The sequence below is a fragment of the Punica granatum genome, chromosome 2 (assembly GCF_007655135.1).
Source record: "Punica granatum isolate Tunisia-2019 chromosome 2, ASM765513v2, whole genome shotgun sequence".
NCBI classification, from domain to species: Eukaryota; Viridiplantae; Streptophyta; class Magnoliopsida; order Myrtales; family Lythraceae; genus Punica; species Punica granatum.
This window is the reverse complement of record NC_045128.1, coordinates 22811527-22827487: the sequence shown is the minus strand read 5'-3', so window position 1 is coordinate 22827487 and position 15961 is coordinate 22811527. Positions and strand designations below refer to the sequence as shown.

Below are 15961 nucleotides of genomic sequence, written 5' to 3'. Positions count from 1 at the left end.
CATTGTAAAACCCTAGGGTTAACAGAGTTGTCTTTTGATCAGTGAATAAAGTTTAGAGCTTTCGTGCTCTTTGCCCAATCTCGGAGTCGTTTTGAGTTTGATATCTATTTCTTGATATTCGTAGAATCAACAAATAGTAGAAGGTCGCAGTTCCGGTATTCGTGGGCGAATCAATGGGTCTGTGACGGATTACTCGTTTGTACGCTGCGTCAATTAGTATCAAAGCCTACGGTTTGATCTTGATCAACCATGCCGCCCAGGAGGAGGGATCGTGTGGACGATGTTCTTGAGCGTGACAATCTGCGACATCTGCAACAGAGGATGGAGCAGATGGATCAGAGGATGGATCTTATGATGGAGCAGCTAACACAGCAGATGGCTGCACTTATGGAAAACCAGAATCGGGAAAACCCTAACCCTAATCCTGAGCAAGAGGAATCTAGCGAGGAGTCAAAGGGAGAAATTTATTATGTCGAGTATGATTCCTATTCTGAAGAGGACGCGAATATATTTATCGAAGAGGGTCCATCTGACAACGCATTTTTTTTAGCGGGAGGCGATGGAGAGCCCGAGTTCGACGAGAATGATGAGGGAGATGACAAGGATTATGACGAGAACTGGAAATTCGATGAATTTGAGGGGAATGATATGGGTGTCTTTGCTTCTGCGAAGTATGATGAGGACAACAAGGAGGTTGATGCGGTTTGGGAGGCCATCGACAAGATGATGGACTCGCAAAGAAAAAATAGGAGAGAGGCGAGGCTGAAGTAGGAAATTGAGAAGTACCGTGTCTCGAATCAACAGATGAGGATGAGGATGTTAAATGTCTCTATCAAACCAATCACAGCAGCAGAGTATAGTCAGAATTTTTTCCAATAATCCGTTCTGGAGTATTGGCTAACATCGGTTTCCAGTGAAGTATGGAAGATGTGTATGTTTGTGTGGATAATTTTATCTCTGGACTCATAAGGCGAATTCAAGGGCGAATTCTCTCCACTCAGGGGAGAATGATGCGGCAGAAGATGTGGCAAATTGCTATATTGAGAAAAATAGGTTATGACAACCCTGTCTCGAGGAAAATGGCCTCCGAAGCAAAACTTACAGCCAAAGGCTATGAAAAGACGAGATTTTGGCCGAATTCTATCGTTTAGGGGCTCAAACGGACATTTTTATGTTATTTGGGCATTTTTTACAATTTTAGTAAAAGTTTATGTCTTTCGTGCAATTTAGGCGTTTTTAATTCTATTTAAGCATGGTAAAACCCTAGGGTTAACATAGTTGTCTTTTGATCAGTGAATAAAGTTCAGAGTTTTCGTGCTCTTTGTCCAATCTCGGATTCGATTCGAGTTTGATGCCTATTTCCTAGTATTCGTAGAATCAACAGATAGTAGAAGGTCGTAGTTCCGGTATTCGTGAGCGAATCAACGGGTCTGTGACGGGTTACTTGCGTGTACGCTGCGTCAGTTGGTATCAAAGCCTACGGTTTGATCTTGATCGACCATGCCGCCCAGGAAGAGGGATCGTGTGGAAGATGTTCTTGAGCGTGATAATCTGCGACATCTGGAACAGAGGATGGAGCATATGGATTAGAGGATGGATCGTATGATGGAGCAGTTAACACAGCAGATGACTGCACTTATGGAGAACCAGAATCGGGAAAACCCTAACCCTAATCCTGAGCAAGAGGAATCTAGCGAGGAGTCAAAGGGAGAAATTTATTCTGTCGAGTATGATTCATATTCTGAAGAGGACGCAAATATATTTATCAAAGAGGGTCCGTCTGACAACGCATTTTTTTTAGCGGGAGGCGATTGGGAGCCCGAGTTCGACGAGGATGATGAGGGAGATGACAAGGATTATGACGAGAACTGGAAATTCGATGAATTTGAGGGGAATGATATGGGTGTCTTTGCTTCTGCAAAGTATGATGAGGACGACAAGGAGGTTGTGCTGTCTGGGAGGCCATCGACAAGATGATGGACTTGCAAAGAAAAGATAGGAGGGAGGCGAGGCTGATGTAAGAAATTGAGAAGTACCATGCCTCAAATCAACAGATGAGGATGATGATGTCAAATGTCTCTATCGAACCAATCACTGCGGCAGAGTATTTTGAGTCAGAATTTTTTTCAATCATCCGTTCCGGAGTATTGGCTAACATTGGTTTCCAGTCAAGTATGGAATATGTGTATGTTTGTGTGGATAATTTTATCTCTGGATTCCTAGGGCGAATTCTCTCCACCCAGGGGAGAATGATGCTGCAGAAGAGGTGGCAAATTGGTATTTCGAGAAAAATAGGTTATGACGACCATGTCTCGAGAAAAATGGCTTCCGAAACAAAATTCACAGCCAAAGGCTGTAATAAGACGAGATTTTGGCCGAATTCCATCGTTTATGGCCTCAAATGGGCATTGTTATGTTATTTTGGTCTTTGTTTACAATTTTAGTAAAAGTTTATGTCTTTTGTACAATTTAGGCATTTTTAATTATATTTAAGCATTGTAAAACCCTTGGGTTAATAGAGTTATCTTTTGATCAGTGAATAAAGTTCAGAGCTTTCGTGCTCTTTGTCTAATATCGGAGTCGATTCGAGTTTGATGCCTCTTTCCTGGTATTCGTAGAATCAACAGGTAGTAGAAGGTCGTAGTTCCGGTATTCGTGCGCGAATCAACAGATATGTGACGGGTTACTTGTGTGTACATTGTGTCACAACGTAGTCTTTGATGGATGCAACAGTAACTGTGAACTCCTCACAGGAAACATTCCTGAACTGGCTATCCTCAATGAGCCGCTTCAAGCTAGAGACAGCATATTTTGCGTCGCAGCCCATTATGTAGCGAGTCTTGGGGTTAAGGATACAAAGCAGCTCTTGTTCGCTTGCTCAAGCGCTTTCAGCAGGTTGTCCGCCTTTTCTGAAACTGCATTGGCTTCAGTAAGCCGCTTTATGACCTCTTCTTGACCCTTTTCGCGTTCAGGCGAGCTGATTGACGCTGATGCAAGACTCTTTCTGTTGCCGATGTAGCTCTCATATGACCATTTATAATCAGCACGACGTACAATGGAATCAATTAAAAGTTTCGTAATCTTAGAACCAGGAGAAATATGACAGGGGGAGAGAGAGACAGAGACAAAAAGAATAATTATCAACTAACTAAGGTCTAACTGCAAAAATCCTTACATTGATCCCCGATATCAAAAAAGTTCTCCTGTGCTGCTAGGTTAGCTCCTAGCTCATCTGAAAAATATATTCAAGGTGTGAGCTGCATCTCAGTGAGTGCTATATTCCAAAGCAAAATAAATTATTATTAAATAAATATTTAATTGTGAACAACCAAATATTCAAATAAATAATACAATCACATCAAATCTAACTATTAACTCACATGCACACATATACGGTATATATATAAAAATTATAATAATAATTATATCCAATATAATAACTAAATTTAAGTCTTACTAACAAATACACACAACTCTTACAACAATTTCTCTAATATCCAATATCACATAAACATCAAATATCCATTCATTTAGCGTTTCATAGCAAATCACCACACAAGCACTAGACAGATCAAGCTCTAACATCCCACCCGCATTCAAGTATAAGAACATATTTCGACAAGCTCAACAATCATCACATCCAACAAAATCAATCTGAATAAACAATGCACAACACTAGTCAAACAATATAGCCATAAGGTCGCATTTCCTTGCAACAAGTTAGGACAGTGACCTCGCACTTCTCACTTATATCATCCTCAACTCCCAATACTTATAATCTCATAAGCGATGACCGCCTATTAACCTCTGGTGGTACGAGTTGACCTCAATTTATATTCTGTCGAGTCTAACAGCCGATCAGGCCCCTTTTTCTATTCCACTTGGTCCAGCGACAGTTCGGACCTTTTTTTCTATTCCACCGAGTCCAGTGGCCGATCAGGCCCCCATTTATATTTCGTCGGGTCCACCGGTCCTTTGGCTATAGTCAAACAACAATCACAAGCATAATCAACTGCAACCATGCCATCTCACATCATATACACATACCAAATTCTTATTCCCAAATTATCACACATTCTCCTTAAATAATACTCTGTATAATTTGTATTCATATAATATATATATATATATATCATTTTACAAAAGAATAGGGTACTCACAGACAATTCCCAAAAGAGTAGTTCACTGGCTTGAGCCTTCAGAATCCAGATATTCGGTCTCCTCGATCCCTATCCATTACAATCATAAAATATCACCTAACATGCAAAATAATATCATAATATACATGTTGGTTTTGTCAAACTAATGTTCCACTTTAAATAAAGCTGAAAAATACTGTAATGAACAAGACCTCCATCAATCTACTAATGAGAACATTAAAAATAAAACTTCCTCTACCCCTATGATCTCTCGCAAATTTTATCTTAATAAAAAATCAATAAGAAATGCTCCTAGCAACATTACAACCAGTACGCAACTTCTACTTCTCGGATTACCATTCCAACACTTCTTTATATAAATTTACTCAACTCAACAATAGGAACTTATCCAAGGTCTCCTTCACCATTGTTAATCACACCGTACAACCTTCCCTCCTTGCATTCTCGCATATCACATTCCTCTTCATCTAGTTAAGCAATCCCTTACCAAATAGAACTTGAATCTTAAATATAGAGCTTTTACCAAAACAAACACATTAGTTGAAATTATCAGGTTTTAAACCAGCATATAAGCTCAATCACAAAGTTTAAGTTATTTTATGTATAACCTTATCCTTGTTCAAAACAAATTAAACAAAATGCAATCTTTAAAAGGCAAGGCTTGCACCTAAGCAAACACATCAATTGGAATCTTCAAGTAAAAGTTTAACATATAAACTTAATCTTCCATTGACCCCTATAAAGCATAATAATCTCATTTAATCTAATTCCTTCCTCAAGACAAATTAAACAAAGCCAAACCTAAAGATACATCTATCTTTCATCCAAATCAACACAACAAGATAAGATAATTAAACATAAAATCAACACACGAACTAAATCCTCCATTAATCCCTATAAGCTTAAGCAAATTCATCTTAAGACAACCATATTCAATCTAAACGAAGAGGAAATCCTAGACTTCACTGAACTCAGCAATTATTCTTAGATAACTCAGAGATTTTTCACCAAGACAATTGGTGGATAACCGAAACAATCTCACCAAAAAGGGATCGACAAAGAGTTGTCGGATGGACAGCCAAATGAGCGTGTGTTAATGAGCTATATGTATCAAAACGAAGCTTAAACCACCGAGAATCACCCTCTAAAGTTTCATGGGAAACGAGTAACAACTTACCTTCCGATCAACTCCCGAAGCACCCCTTCACTTATTTGTTTCTGTAGAATTTCTCCTTTGCAATCGCACCACTGTTTCAGCTCTGTATGACCACTTCCCAGCTCGATTCTATTCACCCCTCTTCATCAAGTCTTGTTCTCTTCTGCCCCCTCATCCGTGGGCTCCATCTCGAGCTCTCGAACTCTGTGTCTGTCTGTCTGTCTGTCTGTTTCTCTCTAGTGCTTTGTTTCTTCTTCATCTTTTCTAGCTCAAAACATGGCAAGAATGAAAAAAAAGAAAAAGAAAGAAACAATTGGAATGAAATGGATGGCGGTGAAAGGGTGGTCTCAAGACCACGTGGAGCCCATGCTACCCTTTCTTTTTCCTTTTTTTTTGTTTTTTAATTAATTCTCCAGCCACATAAAAGTATAGTATATAATATATATATATATATATATAAAAGCATATGCAAGTGTATGTATAGGTATGCACGTTTGAAAAATGCCGGTTCTTACATTTTATTACATAAGATATGTGTTATAGGTTATTGAAAATACTAAGTTACAATCAATAACACTACACTATTAGATATATATATATATATATAATTTAATTTCACAAATAAGTGAAGAAAAATAAATTACATAAAAAAATGATAACTTGAAAAATTCAATATTATCAAGATTATGCATAAAAAATAAAAAGAAGGATGAATTTTTGTTTTCAACATTGTTAAGATTCATATAATATTGTATCGTGTCTTATATTAACCACATACATAAAATTGGAAACTAAAAATTGTGCAAAAGTATATTGGTGAGAAAAAGGAAAAAATTGAAGAATTTAAATTCATAAGTCTAATTGTATATGTAATAAAATAAAGAGTGGACTACCACTGTCGCCCTCCACTTATTCATTAGCAACCGTTTTTGTCCCTGACATATTTTTGCCACTAATTAGCCCAAAACATTGGCATTCCATCTAACATTTATACCATTTCCTTAACTTCTGTGACGGAAAATTCATGGACGACGTTATGTTTTTCGTCACTTTTCTGTCACAGAAGGGTATAAGTATTAGATGGAATGCCAAAGTTTGAGGCTAATTAATGGCAAAAATATGTTAGTGGCAAAAACGGTTGCTAATAAATAAGTGGAGGGCAACAGTGGTAATCTACTCTAAAATAAACTTGCATGCGTGCGACAAATTTAAGAACTCTAGTAGTCGCAATATTTTTTAAAAGCAAACATTGTCACCGTTTATGTGCAGTACTTCCCCTATTTATAACATATCATACTAAATATAATGTTGATGACACATCATATCTATATCTATTAAAAGAATATGGTTTGATTTGCTTTATAAAAATCAAATATATACTGCATCATAATTATGATCTAATTTGTTTTCTGAATAGCATCTATGACTTTATGTGATTTGTTTTAACTAGATCTTCTCGTAAAATATTTATAATTTAAAAAATGCAAAAGTCCAAATATATCTATACTTTTAAAAGAATAAAAAATTCATTTTTTCAAAAAACTTTAAAACTTGAGAAAATAATGATCGGTCCCACGAATTTATATTTATATCTTTTAAAAATAAATTCTAAATATTTCTTTTTTAAAGAAAGCTAAAAAATCAAGAAAATAACGAATGGTCCTACAAATCCATATCTATATACATTAATTAAAAAATTTATTGTTTTAAAAAAAATCGAAAAAATCAATATCATTCATATGTTTTAAAAAGATTAAAAAATTATTTTTTTAAGAGCTCAAAGATAAAATAACGATCGGTCCCACAATTTATATATATATATATATACCTTTTCAAAAATTTAAAATAATATAGAAAATAATCGTTTTAAAAGATTGAGAAAATAATGAATAGTCCCACAAATCTATACCTATGTATATTAATTAAAAATTAAAATTTTTTTGTTTAGAAAAAACTCAAAAAAATCTAGAATATTTCATTCAATAACCAAGCGTTCTGAAGCTATTTAGCTGAGCTCACCATATATCTTTGGGCTGGAAAAGATATAACTTCAAATAAAGCAGGAAACAAAAGGGTCAATGATCCATGTTACATCTCTTCTTCCCTCACAAATACTGATCAGGGAATGGAAGAGATGAGAGTAGGCCCACTAACATTGCAGAAGGACGCACAATCGGCAATGTTATGGGCTTTAAAGTTTTCAGCCCTGGGCATGTACATTGCAATCCAAGAGGAAAAGAAAGATAAATCAGCTAATATAACAGTAAACATGCCTGATTGGGTAGGCTGTGCACGGGTTGATTGACATTGCTAGAATGGAGTCGATTTGGTGGATGTTTGCTGTGATTATTGAACTAAGTTGAATTTATCTTGGGTAGTTACTGAGCTTCTGGTGTTTAATTGTAACCAATGGCTCCTAAAAAGAATGCTAGTACGGGTGAAGTCACGCTAGGCCTAGTTTCGATGAGAATCATTTTAAAACATGACTTTAGCTAAATATTATTTTAGTTACAATAGGGACTATATGTGAGTCCTGAGAAAGGTTTTAAATTGGAGGGGATTTGAATTCAATGGCCTGGACATTTAACTTGTTTGCGAATGAAATAAATTAATAGGAGGTCATGGACTCATATCTGTGCTTCTCCTAAGCCTGCAAAGCCTCCAATTGTGCTTATGAATGGGGAGTTTTACTCCGATATAGAAGAATAGGTTAGCAACAAATTGGTCACTTTTGAACAGAATGTGGCAAATGACTTTTATAAAATTCCTCTAATTAGATTTTCGTGCACCTTGTCTGAAGATTACACTAAAAGCTGTTTTACGGTTACGAGTGATTGGCTATAAAGGTGCTCGATGGAGAGGAAGAAGACAATAATAAGGAGGGAGATGGAGCTGCAATTGAGAATAAAGAGTATGAGGAGTAGGAGATAAAAAGTACAACACAGCATGACATTCGTTCTTCACATCCGAGGAGTATTCTTAACCTTTTCTTTCATTGCCTAGAGCTTATTGGTTGGTCCTAACATTTAGGGCAATGTCAGATTTAGGTTTGGGGTTGCTACCTTGCATTATGTTTGTATGGCTGTGATTGTGCTGATATGATAAAAGTTTGTTGACTGATTTTATTGCTTTAGGTTAGTCGTTATTGGTCGCCTTAGGTTGTTAGATTTACTAGTTTTCTTTTGACATGTTTTTGGTCATACATATCATATGAAGCAGTAGGTTAAGTTGAAGAGAATATAAATTGAATAATCAGGCTTTCCTACCATTTAAGTTGTTTTAATTTGATTTTTGATTTGTGGATCGAAGCATGCTATTACTGTAGATCACATGACTCTTGGTGAGATTTTAAGCTTTCTACATATTATGATTAATACATATTTTATCAATCAATTTTCTTCCTTGTGGATCATTCCATGTTTATGTACTCTAGAACTTGCTTCATATGCATTCATGAAGAAGACGATTTGAGTCAAAAAGCCTACCTATTTCATTCAGTCCCCGAGCGAGCCACTTTGAGCCTTATAATTGTCTACATATATTTTTTTTTCTGAATAGCCTAAGGGATATTTGGATTATTGATTTATGGGGCGAGTGATTCATTATAGGGTCTTTAGGAGATAGAAAATTGAGTAAGAATGCCAATTATAAGTTATTTATTTGTAAATAGTACTTCTCTTCTTAAAAAAAAAAAAGCAAAAGCAAAAATAAAAAATGTATAAAAGAAAAAGAAAAAGACGAAGATGAGTCAACAAAAGTGAAAGAGTTGGGCACTCGAGACTCATGACTAGATATAGTAGAAGTTAATAAATTTGGGGAGTGATGAGTATTTGAAATTCATTGTTTGAAAAGAGAGAAGAAGAGATTAAATCTTTATGTTTGAGGTTAAGATAAGAGGGTATTTATATCATGGGATTTAGTTTATATGGATTTTAGCTATTTTCATTTCCTTTATATTTCAATCAAATAGTTGGTTGAGATACCTAGTCACATTATAATCAAATTAAAGTCATTTTGATTCATGTTTGTATATAAGCTAAATAGTGGAGTTGGAATGAAAAAGCAAGCCTATGATAGTGCATATTCATGGAATTGGATTTGAGAGCATACACATGAGTATAAATACTTGAGAGTTGAGTGGAAACACTAGGGCTCGTTTGGTATTAAAAAAAAATTTAACTCTACTTCGCTTATTTTCAATTCAACAACATAATTATTACTTTTTCCTTTTTCTTTCAACCATTCAATTCAATTTTTAATACTAAATTCTCTAAACTATTTATTACTTTTTCCACAATTCAACAACACAGTCATTACTTTCCCTCAACTATTCATTACTTTTTCCACAATTCAACAACACAATCATTACTTTCTCTTAACTATTCATTATTTTTTCCATTTTTTTTCATAATACAACAACACAATTATTAGAAAAAAATTACAATCAAAACTCAATTCTACTCAACTCTAAAAGACACAATCTAAATTGTGTTTGGTTTTAGAGTTGAGTTGAGTTGAGTTGAATTTTGATTTTAATTGATTTGTAATGATTGTGTTGTTGTATTATGAAAAAAAAGTGTGAAAAAATAATGAATAGTTGAGAGAAAGTAATGATTGTGTTGTTGAACCGTGGAAAAAGTAATGAATAGTTGAGAAAATTTAGTATTAAAAATTGAAATTGAATGGTTAAAAAAGTTGAAAAAAAATGAAAAAATAATGATTGTGTTGTTGAATTAAAAATAAATGAAGTTAAAGTGAAATAGAGTTAAAAAAAATTGTAACCAAACGGGCCCTCCGATAAAAATCTTCTATATTGACTTGTTAGATTTATCGATGAGATTTTCATGTTATGGCACTTGAATTGGTAAGAGGTTTGTTTATGAAAATTCTATATATTCTTGGAAAACTTGATTTGTTTCTTACTCTTGGTATGTGTAACTCTTTAAGTGTCATGGAAGAAAGTTTGTTTTCTTTTGCTTTGCTCAAGGATTAGCAAAAGGTTAGGTTTGGGGGAAATTATCAGAAAAATGAAACTTTCTTCATTATTATTCCGCTTTCCAGGAGAGACTAGCATAAAAGAAAATTTATTTCTCATGCTTAAAAATGTTTTCAGACGAATTTTCGAGAGGAAAATATTTTTCGAAATTTAAAAATATTTCAAATCAAATTACACCAGAAAATACATTGAAAAGAGTCAAAAAGGATTTTTTATTTAATATAGGGGCAAATGCGTCATGTCCAATAGGAAATCTAACTTTAGATTCATAAAGCTGCATTTTTTGACAACCGAAAAACAGCGACATGCGGAGAAGCCGGGCGCGGATACGGAAGCACCCGCGCCTTGTACTTTGGGCGGGATACTACGCGAGTTGCTGCGTCAATTCCCGATTGGCGTCTCTTGAGTGTTTCAGAAGAAAAAACTACATTGTCACAAAACAACCCCCGACTCTCCTTCCTCTATAAATAGAGAGTCATCTGCACTTTGAAGGAACTTTTTTGCTACCTCATTGTGCTGAAATTTTGCCAAAATTGACCCAGAATCCCGATATTATACCTATACTTAGCTCGATGTAGTAAGAAATAGACATCCCCTCACCCAGTTCCCATCCCATAGGTCGATTAAGCCCGAAATTCGGCCAAAGAAAGGTATAACTCCACAAGGAGCTTGCTGGTCTGTGAGGATCCAAGCTCCGTAGCTCGGGTCCGAACCTGTTTTCATCTCATATCTTCATCTACTGGCATACTATGTACATATGTAACTAAATATTGCACTTCTCTTTTATTTTCTTCCATTTCAAGTTAGTTTTGGCAAGGTTAATAACAAATCTCGGTTCTTACACTCCCGATGAGACCCTCGATACCGAGATTCGGTAAAGGAAAGAGGTCGGAGCGTCCCGAGAGTTTCATTTCAGTAACTATCTAATATATGAGTGTATATATTTACGAATATAAGGTAATATCTACACCTCTTCCATTCACACATCCCCCAAATCAACCACTTGATGTCGGAATCCCGGTTAGGATGTTCTAGGAAGATTAGCGTATTTATTTACTTACATAATGTTCATATATGTTTAAGTATCATGCTTGTAGGCTAGATTATGTTTAAGCTTTCTGGATTTGTCATCCATCTTGCTAATTAGAGTCGAATCTAGGATTAACCAGTATAGCAGCATGCTTAGGGTGTTAATTCCGTTAATTACCTCATGTTTGCTCTTGGGTTTGTTAGATTAGGTAATGGCCGAATAGTTTTTCTTGCTAATGGGACTAATAACGGCTTAATCATGTGGGTTGACATTCGGCCATGTCGTGATAAGCATGGAATTGGATTAGTTAGTTAAATTGGGCACGAAATAAGATTCCTAGCTCCCTGTGATGTAGGGTTATTTCGGCCAAGTAGGATTAGCGGCCTTGGCTTGGTTGAAATTGTTTAGATTTCTTTAAATTAGAACCTAGCTCACTGTAGTTGCATGATTGGGAGTTTAATTTGATCAAATTACTTGATGTCATCATGAAATTGGAGTTGGAGCATTCTATGATGTTTGTTGATTGTGGCCGAGTGGGATTTAGGGTTGATTGGATTACTTGAGTCAATTATGTGTTAATTAGATGAATGGGGCAAATTAGGGTCACGGCCACTTAGAGGAATGGGGTTGGAGTTGATTAATTTATCTAAATGGCTAAGGAAATGAAGTACTCAAGTCTGTGTGTGTATCTGTGAAGTTGAGTTAGGAATGGCCGATTGGGATTTTTGGTGTCAAGTGTCAATGGGATTTAATTTGATTAGTTTCATTAGGCTTAATTCATGGGAAATTGGGGTTAGTCACACATTAGATTAGGGAGTCGAGGATTAATTTGAGGAAGATCCTAGAGGTCTTGAAGGTAAGGTCACTAGGATCGGGGGATTAAACGATTAAAGTACTCATTTGATGAATAAAAAAACTAAATTAAATAAGTGGGCAGTTTTTTTAAAAAAAAGTAAATTAATCGGATCAAAAATGGGATAATTACTTAAACTCGACTCTAATTCATGGGTTAAGGAACATTTGAAGGCTATTGCGGCCTTGAGGGATCTAGGACGCCGTTTTTAGATTTTTGCGAAAATTGATAAATCATGTAAATATGACTTACAATAAAAATTGCAACTTATTGAAAAGATAAGGTATGGAAAATAAAATAAGTAGAGTTAGGAAAATGAACTTAAATTTTCTAGATTAAGGACCCCATGCCCCTTTTTTTAGGCCTTAAACTCACCCTTTTAGGACCCACTTGGCCCATGTGGTGATATTGGGCCAGACTAGGCCCATTTGGCCCAATTGCGATGGATTTGGATGAATGGGTGGTGAATGGATGGATGGATATATATGCATATGGGCAAGATGTGGATAAATGAATGAAGCACATCATGTAATTGTGATTTTTATATTTATAAATACGTGTTAGACCATCAATCATAGGTTGAAACAATTGGACTTTAATAATAAAATTGACAAGTTATAAAATAAAATCGGTGGATGGGTACCAATTTGACCGAGACTATTGCTTGCAAGCAATAGGATCATAATAGGGTCTCGAACTCAGATCACTAGTTCAAAGATCGACAAATAAATCCATAGACGATTAGTGTTTTGATGCCGTAGTGGATTAATAAGTGGCTTACTGGCCAATGAAAACGGTTAGTGGTGACTCTTAACCCAGGTCCCAAGCTAAACAAACTAATCTATCCCCACAAAAGTCGGTCGGGAATTCTCTCCCATCGATAGGACCCATTTGACCTAACAATTTAAAAAGAACCATTTGATGTAAAACGGGCTTTTAGAGAGAGAGAGATTTATAGCGGAGGACCCACTTGATGGGAATGGATTCGTAAGTACCCATTTGATGTAACAATTTAAAAGGAACCATTCAATGTAGACCGGACTTTCCCTTAAGTTTAATAGATTAATGGACAGAAGGACTATTTTGATGTAAAAAAAACAGTCGATGACTATTTTCATCTCTTAAGGACCTAGTTGGAAAACAAATTGATGGACATAATTGATACAACAAGGATCCAATTGATGTAAGAAATTAGTCGGAAAACAAATTGATGGAAAAGTCAATCTCTCATGGACGAAATAGTTAATTTACTCATAAAATAAACATCGTAGCACGGACTCAAAAAACATTAAAATGTGAAACTTATCATAATGGAAAATCTTCCAATACTCGCGAAAAGACAAGTAATAAGCTTCACATCACCATTTTTCATGAAAAACACTTCGAAGCCGAAAGCAACATATAAGATCGCGAAAATTATTTTTTTAAAAAAAACCACACACACACACAAGATCCATGGAAATTACATAAGAAAGAAGCTTATATGCAATGACTACAACTTTGATGCCAAAAGGCTTGAAACAGAGAACTACTGGCACTCAAACTAGAGAAGAAAAGAACGAATACAAGCAAGCATAAAGAGCGAAATCAAGAGCGAATCACTTCAATGTGTCGGAAACGGTCGTCAGGGGCAGGGGAAGGAGTCGGAGCATGAAGCCTGGGTGTTATTGGGTCTCAGGCCCAACTGCAAAATTCCATTAAACTCACAAGCTATTAGACCCATCTCTGCCCCAAAAACTCAAATTAATAAGTTACGGTCTCCGATCTTTTTTAAACCTGTGAATTTCTCTTTTTTTTTTGGATAATCACTCTCAACACCCATCTTCACATGGCAACATGTGGTCCATCACGTATCACGTGGACTTAAACACTCGCTCTTAATAACTGATCACGAGCCGGACATTCTCTTCAGTGCTCATGCGAGAGGGACAAACCAAACTAATTACCACGAGTTTCACACTCGAGCCTGACTAACATGAGGCGCATTTTTAACCGTCTCGAAACTAGACTTGGTCACGTAGGGACCAAACACAAAGAGACATTAGATTTGACGTGATGTGAGCCCACATAGGCGCACGGAAACATAACTCACTCTAATACCATGTAAAATTTCAAGGACTCTATAAGCCATTAGGTCAATCTCCAACCCAAAAATTCGAGCCAGTAGGTTGTAGAGCCCAATCTCTTATAAATCTGTGGATTTCTCTTTAATTTTTCTATGTGGGACGATCACTTTCAACAAAAACTATAAGAAGAGCGCAGGTCCGCGTCGCGGGAGGGGAAGCCATGGGAGAGTGCGGGTGGGGAAAGATATGCGCAAGGGTTGGTAAGCCGTCTGAAGCGCTAAGGTCGGCAAGCCATCAAAAGTGCTGGCGCTGGAATGGTATAGGCTCGGGAAGAGGGCGTCATGAGAGGGAAAGTAGAGTGGAGGCGGAAGAGGAGAGGCGCACAAGTCGGGAAGCCGTCAGAGGCACCAGTGCTGGTATGGGCTCAGGGAGAGGAGAGCGATGGTTTTAAAGACGATGTTGACCAATATTTCTAGAGGCTTTGACTTATGATATTTTAAAAAGTATAAAGTTTATTATTTTATTTATTGGAACGGCCAGTTTGGTTTGCTTTAATATCGAACCAAGTCGAGACCTTCTCGAGTAAGGCCCAGCGTCATCGAGGTGGTCCATTAGGTGCAAATATAAAATTGAAAAATGGTTAGGGAATCTACATATTGGAATAATAGGGACACATGTATAGTCCACGTCTTTCAAATGAAATTTAACAGTCAAAATTTACCCAACTACCATAATTGTCTTTTCTAGTCAAATTTTGTAGACTCACAAAAAAAACAAAAAACAGAATGTTACCTAAAAATAAGAATTATAATACTTTCTACATAATGGTCTTAAACATAATCATCTCATCAATTGCCATAATACCATTGTCATTAAAATGGACCGGACTAACCGGTTCGTCTGAGATTGATGCCTCATCTGGCCTAGTTATGTCCTTGGACCCAATCGTACAATTGAACCCATAACCCCATTGAACCAATCCATTTTGAACTGAAATGACACCGAACCGGGTGTGAACCGACAAGTTCTAAAGATTTTATTTTAAAATTTTATATATTAGCAAAATTAGTGGAGTCAAAGGAGCTTTAAACCTTGGACCTCCTAATAACTCTAAAGTATAGACAAGCTACTTAGTCACTCACCCAACCATCATTTTGTTGTCTAAGATGGAAATAATTAATTTACAGTTTAACCATTCAGTCCCTGAGTTATTGAGTTTACATTACTTGAGTCCCTAACTCTTTTTTTTTATCACTTGGATACTAAGAGATCGATTTTACATCAGATAAATCATTGGTTACATCATATAAGTTTTTGGTTACATCAGTTAGGTCATTGGTTACATCAAATAGGTCCCTGTTTGCATCAGTTAGGTCTTTGACTAAGCTAAATACATCAATTTGATCCTTTTGTTACATTAATTTAATCCATCATCACATCAATTGGTCCCTACGATTTTTCGTCCAATGGTCATTAGGGACGTAAATGATGCAATGGAATTGCAAGAATAATTTCCCTTATTTTTTCTAAATATTTTTGTTTTTTTCATCTTTTACTTTTTTGGTTACTTCTCATCCTTTCCCTCCCATTTCAACTTTTCCTTTCGATTCTCCATCTCTCTTCTTTGTTCAACCTCTCCTTAAACTTCTCGAGCAAGGCATTTGCCTCCTTCCCAAGCTTTACTCGCCCGAGAGCATTGA

The 15961-nt window shown here is 36.1% G+C and overlaps 1 protein-coding gene and 1 long non-coding RNA gene across 2 annotated transcripts; one reads left to right on the top strand and one right to left on the bottom strand.

The window, feature by feature from the left end:
- Window positions 1–1605: 1605 nt before the first annotated feature.
- Window positions 1606–1977, top strand: LOC116193771 (histone H2A.Z-specific chaperone CHZ1-like). The gene has a single exon (XM_031522521.1). The coding sequence runs from the start codon at window positions 1606–1608 to the stop codon at window positions 1975–1977; it is 372 nt and encodes a 123-aa protein (XP_031378381.1).
- Window positions 1978–2628: 651 nt separating this feature from the next.
- LOC116194137 lies at window positions 2629–5592 on the bottom strand. Its single transcript, XR_004154354.1, has 3 exons — window positions 5338–5592; window positions 4161–4229; window positions 2629–3232 (listed from the first exon to the last, which is right to left on the bottom strand). It is a non-coding gene; the product is annotated as an uncharacterized LOC116194137 (long non-coding RNA).
- Between the last annotated feature and the right edge of the window lie 10369 nt (window positions 5593–15961).

Excerpts from the sequence above, each read along its gene's own strand:
- LOC116193771 (XM_031522521.1), top strand. The coding sequence starts at position 1,606 with ATGGAGCAGTTAACACAGCAGATGACTGCACTTATGGAGAACCAGAAT.